The sequence below is a fragment of the Colobus angolensis genome, unplaced genomic scaffold (genome assembly GCF_000951035.1).
Source record: "Colobus angolensis palliatus isolate OR3802 unplaced genomic scaffold, Cang.pa_1.0 Scaffold10, whole genome shotgun sequence".
NCBI lineage: Eukaryota > Metazoa > Chordata > Mammalia > Primates > Cercopithecidae > Colobus > Colobus angolensis.
Genome location: NW_012110919.1, coordinates 3,808,082 through 3,824,115, shown reverse-complemented (window position 1 = coordinate 3,824,115; position 16,034 = coordinate 3,808,082). Strand labels below are relative to the sequence as shown.

The 16,034-nt window shown below is 35.5% G+C and overlaps 2 protein-coding genes across 2 annotated transcripts in view; one reads left to right on the top strand and one right to left on the bottom strand.

Moving 5' to 3' along the window:
- EEA1 (early endosome antigen 1) overlaps positions 1-5,074 on the top strand; it is a 170,076-nt gene extending 165,002 nt beyond the window's left edge. The window contains exons 28-29 of the mRNA XM_011933771.1: positions 417-515; positions 1,222-5,074. Of these exons, the coding sequence (XP_011789161.1) occupies positions 417-515; positions 1,222-1,344 (222 nt within the window). The 3' untranslated portion in view covers positions 1,345-5,074. The remainder of the gene's footprint in view (positions 1-416; positions 516-1,221) is intronic.
- Positions 5,075-5,082: 8 nt separating this feature from the next.
- The window catches only part of PLEKHG7 (pleckstrin homology domain containing, family G (with RhoGef domain) member 7), a 50,329-nt gene continuing 39,377 nt past the window's right edge, over positions 5,083-16,034 (bottom strand). Inside the window, exons 12-15 of the mRNA XM_011933760.1 lie at positions 15,865-15,944; positions 13,493-13,646; positions 8,165-8,262; positions 5,083-7,201 (exon numbers count right to left, since the gene is read on the bottom strand). Of these exons, the coding sequence (XP_011789150.1) occupies positions 7,094-7,201; positions 8,165-8,262; positions 13,493-13,646; positions 15,865-15,944 (440 nt within the window). The 3' untranslated portion in view covers positions 5,083-7,093. The remainder of the gene's footprint in view (positions 7,202-8,164; positions 8,263-13,492; positions 13,647-15,864; positions 15,945-16,034) is intronic.

Genomic DNA, 16,034 nt, shown 5'->3' with positions numbered 1-16,034 from the left:
AGATTCATTAGGAAGCCATGTCATTCATGAATTGTTAGTGTACGGGAAGAACTACAAAATTCAAGAATACCAAAGAATATATGAGTCAGTATGTTTTAAAGAAGTAATCTGAATATATGCTCAGAGTTACCAGGAAAGATTCATGATTATGTTTAGAATGGATTGGAAATCAGCAAAGGTTAGCAAGATGTTTCAGGAATAAAATTCTATGAATTTTATTTGGTCATTCAGATTTATGAATATAGCTACTTTTGACAATAGAAGCTGACCAGTGTATTTCTGATTTTTTAAAATTTTATTTCATGGGTCATATTGTCAAAATTTCATAGAACTCTGGCAGCAAGTTAGAAATAATCTAGCATTCTTTAAAATGTTGAGTACTATAATAAATATGTCAATACTTTTTTGAAAAACAGATCAAACATACACAAGCATTGAATAGAAAGTGGGCCGAAGACAATGAAGTACAAAACTGTATGGCCTGTGGGAAAGGCTTTTCAGTAACAGTGAGACGGGTAAATACTTTTGTTCATATAACTATGTTTCTGGATTTCATTTCTCACTGATAATTAATGTTTTAACCATCAAAATAGTCCTTCATTTGATCGAATAATTTTCTCTTTATCAGTAAACTTTAACAACAACAGAATAACTAAACTTCATGCAGTCTAGCTTCTGTTTAGCATATGTGTTTGAATTTTACTTTTAAATTCAGTCTTTGTCTTCCAACTTAGTTACTGTCTGGGACAATCATTTTCTGAACCAGTGCGCCAACATTAAACTCATGTTTTAGTAATCATTGGGTTCTTTAAAGGAAGAAAAAGCAGAGGTATTTTTAAAATATATTCTAAATACTACCATTGTGTTATGACTTCAGTTTATATTTCTATTGGAGACATTAGTGCCTGAAACATTTGGGAATTAGGAATAGTTTTTCATTGGATAGAGATACTTTATAAACACTTTTTAAATGCCTCCTCTGGTTCTTTTGAGAGTTCCATGATAAATTCTATATAAAATGTTTAGCATAGTGTTTGATAAACAGGAAGCATTCAATTTAATTATAACAAAGAGATTAAGTTAACATATTGAAACATTATATCATTAAATATTTCTAATGCTAATGTACCTTCACAATGTAGTTGGTGGTATTCATATAGTTTCATAATACTTTTGGTATAGTTTTTATTCTTAAAATTGTTTAAATTTTGTCATTTACAGCATCACTGCCGACAATGTGGAAATATCTTCTGTGCTGAATGTTCAGCCAAAAATGCCTTAACTCCTTCTTCCAAGAAGCCTGTTCGTGTCTGTGATGCATGTTTCAATGACTTGCAAGGATAATGGGTTGTTACAACTTCAGAGTAATATTACACTAACATTAGATTTTTAATAAATGTACTTAATAGAGGTCTTGGACTACTATTTGGTTTGGACATTGGTTGCAATACTAGACCAAATAGGAATTAGTATATTTTGGAATGTTGTGGATATCAAGTAAAACTCTTCTATTTTTGTGAGACTTGGCCTTATCATCTTTCATTACTTTTTTCCCATTTAGCCCCTGGAATAGCTTTCATGCCAAGTTTAGAATTAGCCAATGAAATGTAAATAAACTTTGGACAGAAAATAGCAATGTATTTTTTTAATATAATTTCATTATTCACAAATGAAGAATGCAATTCCATAGCTTACTTCTTTCTCCTAAATTTAATGTACAAAAATGTACATGGATGATATCACTTGTTGCTGTTTTTGTTGCACAATAGCACATTAATTATATTAAATATTCTCTTTGTGAAGTTACGCACAGAACTGTAACATTTCCTCTACCCTTTTCTCTTATATGTAGGTTCATAGCTCAGTTGCATTGTTATGTTATGAATTTACTACTTGAGTGTTCTCAATACAGTTATCTTAAAATATGTAGTAACCATGAATTCAAAAATGGTTTTTGTTTTAACAATATTAATTAAATTTTCTTGGGTGGATTTTATAAAAACCGGTGTAAAATCAGTTTGCTTACTTATGGTTATCTGAGGTTGTATTTCAAAGAATAGGGTTAATTTTTCTTTTTGTCTTTTTCTGTCTCTTTCTTAAACTCCCACATATTGTCCATTTAGAATCTTAGAAAGCTTCTTACCCTAGCCCTCAGTTGGAGGATGAATAATAAACATTGTATAATGTTCTTATTCTCGGTTTCTTGTAAGTGGGAAGTCTTTTGAGATCAGCCTTCATATCATACCCTTATTTTGTCTCTCTAGCATCTTCAGGAACCTGAGTTTGCTTTTTATATAGATCTGATTTTTTCCTTTATTTGGTTTAACCTTTTCAAGCATAGGTCAGCTTCATGTATTTGTTTTATAATTTTGCATCTTAAAGCTAGTAACTAATATTGCTGTGGTCTTATTGGTGAAAACAAAATATAAAATGGTAAGAAGACATTAAATATTTTACTTTCTATTCTTATTCCCTATTGGGAAGAATTTTTAAAAGTTGTAAAATTGACTTAAAGTTAAAATGGTTCTGAATTTGGTATTCCATATCAACTGTTCCCAATTTTACTGTTGTGAAATTCCCTTTAAGTAACTAACACCTAGAAATAGAGTGTCACCAAAAACAAATATATTTAGGAATCCCAGAGTTACAATAAAAACTAAAACAGCATGGGTAAGCACCATAAGGATAATTAAGAATTAGCTTATTTGTATGCTGAACAATGGGATCGAACTTTAATTTAGCATAGTCTTATTAATTTGGAAAATTGTAAAACATCTCAAGAGAGAAGTTATTAATATTGGTTTATTAATCTTTCTAGAGAAGAAATGTAGTTATACATTCATTCAGTGCAATCATTTTATAACAGTAGTTAATATTTCATTTATACTAGTTTATAATATACATTTGCTTTCAAATATTCTGAAATGAAATTATATTTATGCTATACCTACAATGTATGTAAACTGAAAGAGATCACTACGTATTTGTTTAATTATTTAAAAAAAATTTTTAGTAAACCCTGTTGTCATTAGCTATTAAGAACATCGATTAAGTTCCTGGACTTGGATAGACATACATCCTTGAGCATATATAATGAAGAAATACAGTGGCTCTTTATTAAAAATAATAGTTGGATAATATAAACTGAACTATTTATGCAGTTTTATATACTTATAAATCCTTCCAAATAGTTTTAATTCTATAATTTTGCATATAAATAATAAGTGTGCTGGAAAAACACAGATGGTCACAGCACCACTGTCTTTTTTGGAGATAATAAAATTCCATGAGAAATCTGGGTTTGAATATTTGTTCACTTTGTCTCCTAATTGGACACCCTCCAGGCCTTCTGTCTGTCTCCACTTTACCCCCAACATATTCACAAAAAAAATTGTAAGACAAGTAACCATATATAGGTGTTTGAATGATTTTCTCATTTTTATCTAACTAATTTCATAAGTCCCAAGTAATTTACCTACCATAGACTACTATACTGATAATATAAATGAAACCCAACATTTTTTGCTACGAACTCTCCCCAATTTAATGTGTTTTGAAAACAAAAATTTTAATTTTTTTCCTTTTAATTAAAAAGTCATCTTTGAAGTCCTTATTGGCTGTACATTTTACATGTTTGCTGGTACTATTATTTGTCAGTGAGTTAGAGCTGGCATGTACTGCTCTTGGCTTTAATGAAAAGCACATTGACATAATGTTAGTAAATTCCAAACCCCGGCACAGAATGTGAGTTAAAATTAAGTCTTGCTGGGTTAGTGTACAATAAACTATACCTACAGACTTTTTTTTAATAGAAAGAAGACAAAGCTGCTGGTATATGATTTGTTCCTTTGAAGAAAAAATGAGGGAAACAAACACAAAAACCTCAATGCAGTGTATAAATAACATTTTGTTCAACTACCTCTTAATGTGGAATTATCTACTTTAATAGTTTCCTGACAGTAATGTTAAATAGTAACTGCCAAATTTGTTCTTTTCCCACCTCTCTTAAAAAGTCTTTATGATTATTTTATATAGTTTTGAGAACTTTAAAGCCACTTTTTTTTAACCTTACATTTGCATAAAAATGTTTAGCTTTTAAGTAGAGAGCAAATTATGATCTTATATTTTGATATTCATGACCTGTTTGACTATAGGAGTTTTTTTTTAAAAATGCACTTTGGCTGTAAAACCATGGATGATTTGATCCATAAAATTTAAATGTGCCACCATTATAGTATTCCTAGACATGAGCTTGATGAATGGTATTCTGTAATTATCACGTGCCACACATTATCGTGTCTTAATTGCCCTTAGCCCGAATTTTAATGATCAATTTGTTATTGTTGCAGATGTGAATATTGTGCATAAACTTACTAAATTGATGTAAAATTGTATAAAATAGAATTAGAAGTCACTAAGTTCTTTCTGTGTAGAAGTAATAAATTTATTGTAACACAATGCAGTTGTGTATATGACATTCTGTAATTTCTTGAACTGGATCATATATTCATAACTTCTGTAGATACTTTTGCATGAACATTTTCTCATTTAGTTTTTGGGTTCATTATTTGTACTGTGTTTACTACTTGTGATCATGTAGTTGTGCCTTATTTTGTGAGAAAGGTTAGCTCAGTAAATACTGCAATTTCTAAACTCAGTGATTGGAAGGTTATTAATTATAAATGTAACTGATAAAGTACAGGACAGCATTTAAATCTGTATAAAGAACAGTGGAAGGATCCTTATTGAATTGTTGCTTTTGTTTTTTTAATATGTTTAAATATTATATTAAAAAACATTTCTTTCTAAACTAGTTGTATTCTGTGACTATAAATTGTTTTGTCTAACAAAAGAGAGAACACTATATTAACCATTTTGCATTAATTTATTTACAGAATATTAGGACTTTGCACTTGGATATAGACAGTGGTGTTTTAATGTTGTTCAATTTAGAATAGTAATTAAATTCCTGATCTCGAGAAATTATTAATGCCATTTTGTTTTAGACATTCCATTTAATATTGTAGAGAATTAACAAAACTAAAAACAAATATAAAAATATGTAATTAATCCCTTATTTCATAAAGATACTTAAAAATTTTATTTTTTTTTTCTCCTTCCCATCCCCAAAGATACTTTTTGGAAGGCCCAATGTGCCATTGTTTTTCTTCCTGGGAGCCACGGTTCTAGAAAGGTTTTTGTTCCGACCCCCACGACCCCTTCATTTGAATGTGCTTCATTCTAAACCCTCTGAAGAGTTTAATGTGCATATCCTCAAGCATCTAATATATTGTATATTAGACATGTTATTTTGTGAGCTTTATAGAATTCCAGTTTATGTGCAGCGTATTCTTGAGCTGTTTTACATATTTTGTTAATTTAGTCGGTCTATCTCTCCCTTTAATGAGATTCAGAGGGAGAAAACTACATTTATACATGTAAGTAAGTCTGTGGTTGCTGGATTCATGGGACTACAGGAATTTGAGAAGTACCTCATCTTAGTCCACTGCTCACCTCCGAGGTTGGTTTATATCTAAAAAATATGCAAGATGAGTGTTAATTAAAAATTTTTTTTCAGCCAGAAATTTCTTTATAAAATCCTCTCTTGCATACTATATTGTCTTTTCCTGGACATAACTGCTTTTAGTCCCATCCAGATGCCATCTCTAGAAATTCACTTGAAGTCTATTCTCCCCTTTGCCTTCCCCGCACCTCATTTATTCTTAGCTATTAACAATAGTTACCATCCTCTAGATTTTCCTTTTATTTTTTTCTTCTATTAAATGTCTGACATTATTATAAAGAGATTATTAGTCTCCATTCTAATAGTGCTTGCCTTGTACAAAAGCCTTTCTGCTGCACTTGTCTTTACTGCTTTGTTTGCATGGTGAAATTTCACCTTCCTCAAGGAATTACTGTGCACATGACTTGCCCAAATATTATCCTCTCTATCCCATTCTTTAGCTTAACAAAATCAGCTAAGGCTTCAGTTGCCTTGCAGCCAAATTTGATAAATTTACTACTTTCACTTTGCAAATTGCAAAAGGTATGAGCCTGAAATGGAAGTTTGTGGACTTCCATTTGATGCAATAATCTGACCCTAAGAACTAGTTCCTTGAATGTAGGTAATGGTATATATCCTGTCATGATAATATAATAATTATTCAAACTGCCTTTCATGATAAAAATTCTGAAGAAATTTGAAGTCCTGCCAGATTAAATTAAGTGACTGTACTGTGCTAACACACACACACACACACACACACACACACACACACACACACACCAATCAAAACCAGAAAGTATTTTTATGGCAAACACCATCATTCTTCAAAAAATAAAGTTAAGAGACAGATACCTTACTATGTCTATGAAAATCTGTACACTTCACAACAGGCCAAGAAAAGCCATGCAAAAGGGTTAACTGGTGAAAGCCAGATATCCCCGCCCCCATCTTAAAGTAATGGAATTTAGTCTTTGGGGTTTTCTACTTCCACGTTAGAGTACTATAAAGAATACCTGAGAGGAGTTTGAGAATAGGAATTTTAAAACTGCTATTAAAATGTACTCCTTATTTATCGCTTTGTATATTAAAAGAACAATCAAGCTTTGTATCTAAAGAACTATCATTGTGTTTGAGGCAGGACTATAAAGCAGTTAAGACTGATTGACAAGCCATGAAGGAAAATTGGTTTCATTATTTTATAGATACACACAAAGTAAGATGCTGGAGTTCATATTGGATACAAGCAGTGGACATTGTTTTCCTTCTGATACTCCATTTATCTGATGATTCACCCTTTACAAAGTAGCACCTTTCTTCACTCACACCTCTTACAAACTTGACGGAAGCATTAGAAGGTAATCTGGATGTCAGTATATATCTGTCAAGAAATTCCTCAGAGTTCAAATTTGTTGCAGTCATTACTCCTCTATACTGAGGATTTTCCTAGCTCAAATTTTCAAATTCTGGAACTTCTTTAAAATGCAAATTTCCTTCTAGCTTATCACTAGCTAAGTGTTACAAAAGTTTGAATGAAATAATAACTTAAACCCTAATCTTCTAAAAAGGCATGCCACTTATTTTAGGTCCCTAAATTTCAGAGGATTCAGCGGGCAATGTGAATAAAGATATTTTCTTGGTTTCCTGACTCTTGGTAAAGCAAGAAATTGCAGTTGTTATTTGTGCCATCCATGTTTTCTGTTGAAAAAAGAAAAAAAATACATAAATAGAGATTAGAATGTTAAGCTGACAATTTCTCACATATTTGGGCTTTTTCTGCTATATTTATTGACCAGCTCTTTAAAACTGAAGACTAATGAAACATTTGCATATTTTCTTTCTTACATCTAATATAAATACTTCTCATCATGCAGGAAAATGCAGATGGGCTAAATGAGTATGATATGCACGTTGGATAACAGTTATGAGTAATCAAACCATAGTCAATGATAACTCATTAGAAAAATGAGTACTGAGAATATACGTAGTTTGAACGTGGCATTGCTGGAATATTCATTCTCTGTGGAAACAAGTTCTCAACCTGTAGTATAATTTAAAAGAGACTGAGGGCAGTGACCCAGGAAATTGAGTATTGCATTTATTGTCTGGCCACATTGTGGCTATGATGAAAGCCTACCAGGGGAAATTCAAAAATAGAAACTTCTAAGATAGAGAAACCAGAGTCAGGCAACTGCTCTTTCAACTCCATAGCTGTAAAAACAATGGCAGTTTTTCAAAGGTTGACAAGCTGACTTGACACAGATCGTTATTGCACCAGGCGCTCCTTAAGCTAATATCCTATTATATGCACTTAGGAAATTGATTGGAGCATCTTAAAAGTTCATCATGCAATCCAAATCAATTCTTCCCCCATTTCCTACAGAAACCGCAGAACTCAGGCAGCTCTTGAGCTTCTCCAGGAGGAGAACTCTGCAAGCGTGAGGAAATTGTTCCTCAACCCTGCAAGTGTGAGGAAATTGTAAATACTGAGGCTTTTGAGCATTATATGGACTAGATGTATCCCTCCCGTTCTCCCAAATCTGCCCTTCCCAAGAGGGTGAGAGAAATATACAAAACTTTTATTCACTGTTACTTAAGAGGCTGGGGGTGAGCTTATGTAAACTCTGAAGAATCAAAGACCCACAACATTAAAATACATACTTTGATGTTTTCCGTTTGGGCTTGTAATAAGAATGCTGCTATACACTGTCGATATCTGTTTTCGTGTTGTATGAGAAAAGCATTTCTCAGCCCAAAGACTAGAAAAAGATATTACAAAGACAAAAAGCCAAATCATTTCATATGAAATCCAAACAATTTCTTAGTACAAGAACCTAAGGTTTGTTTTCTATTTGGCTTGTTTTTGTTTTAATGAGGGTGGGAGGTTTATGTAGGTTATAAATTTTTTTAAATTTTGTTTAAATGCCAAGACCCCACTACTATGTCCAAATAAAACCCACTCTACTATAAAAACCCTTTCTTCTTCAGCTCATGACGTCTGATACTTGATGAAATGCAACTATGGCTTAAGTAATGGGAAATGGGCCCCTCCTCATAGAACAAGCTAAGCGTGTGAGGTAGATTTGTGTGTGTGTGAAAATATAAATAAAAATATACAAAACAATATAATATTTTCTTTTTTCTTCCTCACCACCCCTCTAAAAAATTTTATTTTTGTGTTTAAAGGGAAGTCACATCCAACCAAGGTTTATAAACAAATTAAGACGTGGCAAAAATACAAAACCACCTGAATACTTCAGGCCCAGAAAAGTCAAAAACCACTCAAATAAAATCCAGCATCCACCAAACTGGGTGAAATGTAAAACAAAACAAAAAGAGACGTTGGCATGGTTTCTGTGTTTGCAAAAGAGCCTGTTCCGTCATTTTCTAGCTGGTCTCAAAAGACGGGAGATAGTGGGAGAGCACATTTCTTTTTTTAATATAGCAGGAGCTCTTTTAAAATGTAAGTCTCTTCTTTGAATTATTAATACAACACAGTTCTGAAGCTTATACATTCTTTTTTTCTTTTCTTTTTTTCTTGAGACGAAGTCTTGCACTGTCGCCCAGGCTGGAGTGCACTGGCGGGATCTCGGCTCACTGCAACCTCCGCCTCCCAGGTTCATGCGGGTTCTCCTGCCTCAGCCTCCTGAGTAGCTGGGATTACAGGTGCCCGCCACCATGCCTGGCTAACTTTTTATGTTTTTAATAGAGACGGGGTTTCACTATGTTGGACAGGCTGGTCTCAAACTCCTAACCTCGTGAACTGCCCACCTTGTCGTCCCAGAGTGCTGGGATTACAGGCATGAGCCACTGGCGCCCGACCCTGTACATTCTTTCTATAGTCAGTGTTTAGAAACAAACAAACAAACAAAAACAGGCCAGGGCTGTCTCCTGCCCATATCAAGTACTTCAGAGAAGAGAAAAAGTGAGCAAGTGACATATTCTTGCTGATCATTAAGCTGATGCTTGTCTGCTGTCACTATTTGTATTTGTTGGAGTTAGTTTAACTCAGGCTTATCTGAGAAGGGTTGGGCTTCTTTCAGAATCCAGTGAATAAGATACTTATTTTCTTTCTTTCTTTCTTTTTCTTTTTTCTTTTTTTTTTTTTGAGATAGAGTCTTGCTCTGTCACCCAGGCTGGAGTGCAGTGGTGCGATCTCAGCTCACTGCAAGCTCCGCCTCCCGGGTTCAAGAAATTCTCCTGCCTCAGCCTCCAAGTAGCTGGGATTACAGGCACCCACCACCATGCCCAGCTAATTTTGTGTAGTTTTAGCAGAGACGGGGTTTCACCATGTTGAACAGGTTGGTCTCAAACTCCTGACCTCAGGTGATTCACCCACCTTGGCCTCCCAAAGTGCTGGGGTTACAGGTGTGAGCCACCACACCCGGTCAATACTTATTTTCTTAACTGCAAGAACTACCCCAGTATCACAGATTATACTCATAACAATCTAAACATCCTAATTCCTAAATTCTACTACAACAAATAAAGTCTGTTAAGGAGAGGTCATAAAATTCTGTCCAGCTTCTCTTCAGTGAGAGGACTTAAACCTATTAAAATGACTTTCTGGGGGAAAAAAAAAGCTGGCTGCGTTTGTTTTACTCTATAATTCTTTGCCTTATAAATTCCCTGTAGCAAGTGAGGCTTTAAAGACCAGGTTGTTATTCTTGGCTGTTTCTGGAATTCGTTTTCCTCAAAAACTGAAATTGTACTTCTAAGTTATTCCAGGCATCCTTGCTCCATTTGGTTTGTAGTATGGGTACAAGGGACTTGATAAATAAAAGGACCTGCTAAGCTAGGCCTGTAAAATACAATTCGGAGAGAGTATCATATATCGGCAGGAATAGCTCTTTTTTCACTGACGTTCTAATACAATAATTGACACCATTTTAAAAGCATTTTCTATGTACTGGGCACCATACTATGTTTTTTCTCTACATAGAAACCCTATGAGATAGGTCAGCTAATTCCTGCTTGTAAATAGGAAACAAATTAATTTTTCCAAGGTCACAGAGCTTATAAATGATATAGCCAGGATTTGGAATTAGGTCTTTCACTCCAGAGCTCAATCTCTCTCTTGTCCTCATTTACTTTTTCCTACTCTATAGCTACTCTGCCTCATGTACTGTATCTAATTAGTCAAGTTAATAGGCCCGAGGAATGAGAAAAATATTTTTAAAAGGAACAAGAGATGGTAATTAAAATCAGAAAATAAAACGGTGGAAGCATAGTTGTTTTTGTTTTTGCTTTTTGAGACAGAATCTCACTCCATCACCCAGGCTAGAGTGCAGTCGTGTGACCTTGGCTCACTGCAACCTCTGCCTTCTGGGTTTAAGTGATTCTCGTGCCTTTGTCTCCCAAGTAGCTGGAATTACAGATGTGTGCCACCATGCCTGGCTAACTTTTTTTGGATTTTTTCACCATGTTGGCCAGGCTGGTCTTGAACTCCTGACCTCAAGTGATCAGCCTGCCTCGGCCTACCAAAGTACTGGGATTACAGGCATGAGCCACTGCGCCTGTTCCCAGAAGCATAATGTTTTTAAAAAGATTTTTTAATTAAAAAAAAAAGAAATAGAGGAGAAAAAACATGCATCTTTCAAGGTAATCCAGTGATGTCAGATTTCCTATAAAGTTCAAGTCTTAAAGTTGGCAGGTTGTGACTACACTGAACCCTCAGCTGAGCTGCTTCCTCTTCCTCATGGGTGTTCTGGCACCTTCCTTTACTCAAGTCTATGTGTCAGGCCACAATCTCTAACTATAAATATAGCCAATCTATAGTAATCTATAACTATAGCCACTGTAGTAGAATAAATTCCTAGCACAGGATGCCCTCTACTATGATACTTTTCCCCATGAAAAAGTAAACTAAACAAATTACAGAACAGAAGTGATTTCCAGCCGCCACATACTGAAGTTTTATTTTATCTACATTCTTCTGCCATCCCTTGGGCAGTTAAGAGGCTCACACTGAAAGTTAGCACACTCACCAAGCAAAGGTTTTGCAACCAAGACACAAAAGCAAACCTTTTGTGGCTTGCTCCTGAACCACTGTCTGGCTTGGCAGATTTTGGCCTGCATAGACTTTGGTCCCAGTGGAGTCAAATACAAGAGGCTTTAAGGTCTGCCCTGTTACCTTTCATCAAATCTTACTGAAAATAGAAAGAATGGATACAGGAGGCAGAAGCCCAGTGAAGTCAAATACAAGGGGCTTTAAGGTCTGCCCTGTTACCTTTCATCAGATCTTACTGAAAATAGAAAGAATGGATACAGGAGGCAGAAGCTATCTTTCTGGATACAGGCTTCCCTTCTGCTCTTGGAGAGAGAGGTTATATTAATTCATGGGTTAATACATGTAAGGCATCAAAATTTTTACAATTTATTTATTTTTATTTTTAGAGACAGAGTCTCACTCCGTCACCCAGGCTGGAGTGCAGTAGCAATCATAGCTCACTGCAACCTTGAACTCCTGAGCTCAAGCCATCCTCCAGCCTTAGCCTCCTGAGTAGCTGGGAATACAAGTGTGTGCTGCTGTATTTCACTATTTTTTTTTTTTTTTGAGATGGAGTTTCACTCTCATTGCCTAGGCTGAATGCAATGGCTCGATCTTGGCTCACCACAACCTCTGCCTCCTGGGTTTAAGTGATTCTCTTGCCTCAGCCTCCCGAGTAGCTGGGATCACAGGTGTACGCTACCACACCCGGCTAATTTTGTACTTTTAGTAGACATGTGGTTTCTCCATGTTGGTCAGGCTGGTCTCAAATGCCCGACCTCAGGTGATCTGCACAATTTGGCCTCCCAAGGTGCTGGGATTACAGGCGTGAGCCACCACACCCAGCCTATTTTTTCTTTTTTTAATAAGAGACTGGGTCTCACTATGTTGCCCATCCTGGCCTCAAGCAATCCTACTGTCTTGGCCTCCCAAAGTACTGGGATTATAGGTATGAGCCACTGCACCCGGCTGGCATTTAAATATATAACTTAGCTATGTAGCATAACTATGTAAGTATTTGCTACTGTTGTTTGTGTATTCATTCATTCACTCTTTAAGGTTTCTCTATTATGTATGAGTCAGTCCTACGCTCATCACTGAAGCTCTGGGCTTGGCTGCTGGAGTGGGAATTGAGGGGGATGGTGAGCGCTTTCTCTTTTCCAGCCCCTCCCATGGTTACAGGAAGTCAGTCCCCACCTGCCTGGCCTCAGCTGGTCTAGGAGCCTCTAGCCAAGGCAGAGTGGTGTCTGCTTCCTCCTGAACACTGCCGCCCACTCAAGCCCTGAGTAGACTGAAATGTCCTTGAGTAACTCAGAGTCCCAGGGCTTTTCTGACAGAGGATTTAGTGATCTTTCATTATTCTAAGAGCTCCCCAAGGCCAATGTCTGTTCCTTATTCATCTTTGTATCTGCAGGGCCTGCTGAGTTCTTGGCTCTCAGGAGACACTCAAGAAATACTTGAATAAAAGATTAAAAATGATATATATTTCTGATGCATGTGTCATGTAGATACATGCATATGTATATGTGTGTGTATATATATGAATATATATATGGCATAATTATTTTAATAGAGTGTAATAAAATATCTTACTCTTGCATATCTGGTCATGGTTTCTCAGTGTTTTAATAATAGCAATAGTATTAATGATGATACTGTAATAACAATATTAGTAGCAACTATCATTTATTGAATGCATCACATTTGCTATTTAATTTTCATAGAAACTCACTGAAATAGATATTATTATCCCTATTTTGCCAAGGCTTAGAAAACTGAAGTGCCTTGTCTAAGGTCATACAACTAGCAAGTAACAGAGCTATCACTCAAGCACTGAACACCATAACTAATTCATAGAGTGAAAGATATATAGACACATAGGAACACAGTCTTGTTTTTATGAAGACTTAAATTGGATTTATGTCCTGCTACCAAGAAAGGCCAACATAAAACTCTGTGATGGCAAACAGATGAGCTGAATAATGAAAACAGACACATACCTGACACATGGAGTGGTTCAATACTTTTGACTACCAACCTATCTAGTGGAATAGGCTGATCGAGTACTGTACATGAACCACCCTCTTTTATTACTGCTTGCAACTCAGGAGTAAGAGAAGGACACATTAAACCGGGGTCTGAGCCTCCAAGTTTCTGAAATTAACAAGAAAAATAATGTAATAAACAGGAAATAAATATTGGCACACTTATCTAAAGTGCATCTGTAAGCAAATAGATTCTGAGAAACAATTGCCTAAAATCTATTATTGCCTAAAGTTTTACTCCTCTTTCTGGATCTTGAAAAGCATCTCCCCAAAGCATAGTGATTTATACCAAAGTGTTCATTTTATTATTATTATTATTAAAATTTTTTTTTCTTGAGACAGGGTCTCACTCTGTCACCCAGGCTGGAGCGCAGTGGTGCGATCTCAGCTCACTGCACTCCCAACCTCCTACATTCAAGTGATCCTCCCATCTCAGCCTCTCAAGTAGCTGGGACTACAGGCATACACCACCATGCATGCCCTGCTAATTTTGTTTTTCATTTTTTTGTAGAGATGGGATCTCACTATGTTGCCCAGGCTAGTCTTGAATCCCTGGGCTGAAGTGATCCTCCCATCTCAGCCTCCTAAAGTGCTGGGATTACAGGAGTGAGCCACCATGTCCAGCAGCAAAGTGTTTCTGATCTCCAAGTTTCATTATCTGAATAAATAATGGTTGATATCCATAACTGGGAAACATTTTATTAAATCGCCCTCACCTCAATGGTAAGTTCTTCATTCCTAGTATCTTAATCTCTCTATAGTATTGAGTTCGATGAATGAGAAAGGGGGCCTCACTTCAGCCAACTGTATGCCTGGGATCTAATACTGAATTCTAAATAGATTCCATGCTCCAGAATTTATAAATAATTGAAATTGCTTTGAGCACATGATGATTTTTTTCAAAAGGGGGTAAAAATTAAAAATTGTGACCTGCATGGTATAAATTGTACATAAAATAGCAAAGAGGCATGTAAACTGATACCATTTCTTACTTTAGGAATCAACTTGTGATGCATAAAACCAGAATATCAGTTTATTACATGTCCGACATGGGCTGCCATTAATTCATATACTCTGATTTGACCATTAATTGACATGAAGGTCAGCTATGCAAGCATTAAGGTTTTTTGAAGGGGGTAGAGATTTTTCAGAACTTGGCTTGTTCAGACACGCTAGTCTGAGTAACTTATAATGGGAAGTCATACAAATTCCGAAACTGTGACTCTTAATATTCTTGTACACCCATTCCCTCCCCAACCACCAATTAGCTATTCATAGATTGATTAATGGGTATCATTTTATTGCTTAAAGATTTAGCTCAACTAACCAACATGCCATGTAGAAGCTTAGTTTATTAAAAGATATGAGATAGCTAGTCTCATGATCTTATCTATGCAAGGCTAGTCACTTGGTAAAGAAATGAATGGAATAAAGCAACATTAGATGTCTCTAACTGTTGAAGACACTGCATTTCTCTTCCCACTTCTGCGAGTGGATGTCTGGGAGCCTTAGAGAAACTTCCCTATCTGATACCACTCAAACACACCATTCAGGAAACAGATTGTGAAATAGTAAATTAGACAGAAAGCCTTTTGGGGACCAGCAACAGATCAGTGGCTTAATGGGTAGTAAAAATAACACCACCAATAATAGTAACAAATAATACTTATGTAATGTGAAAAAAATCCCTATTCCCTATAGAGATTTTGCAGCTCTAGCTCTTAGTTGACTCATTTTGTCTGTGATGCCAGTTGCATACATGTTTGGTTTCTACACTTTTTATATAGGTAGACACTGAGAGATCAGGGCTCCCTCTCATCTCCACCCCCAAATCATTATTTCTCAGAAATAATGTGAGCTTTCAAATCAGAATGAGTGTTGAATACCACCTCGACACAAGACAGTAGACAGTTCAGAGGGGTCCTACTCTAGCTGTTTTTGTTGTGGTGGCCAATTCAGTAAAGGAACGGGCCAAAATGGACAAAGATGTTTTGAGTTCCTTTGCTTAGGCAGGTCAGGCAAAGTCCTGTGGCTTCTGGGACTTAGCTTGCAAGTATATAGATTAAGTTGTTCTAAAAATGTATTCCTCTTTTGACATCCTTGAGAAATGCAACTCGCATTTTTTTGTTTTATTTATTTATTTATTTAATTCAGAGCTTTATGACTAAAAATGTCAATATTTTATAGTGCCTTCATTTTTTTAGAGGAAAAGATTCAGCCTGATGTAAAAGAATATTTTATATTTTTACCACAATTTATTTAGAAATATTTCTAAACTCATTTAGCAAACTTGTTTAGAAACATATTTTGAAATAGCAGCATTTTACCTTTTTGTTGCGCTTAGTTTTCGTAACTAAGAGGAAATCATTGAAGAGAAACAGATAAACATCTAGGAATCTTGTGCTTTCTGAGGAAAAAAAGAGAAGCTAAAATGGGGACTTGAAACTTAAGTAGAAGAGTTTTCCTTCCTTCCTTCCTTCCTTCCTTCCTTCCTTCC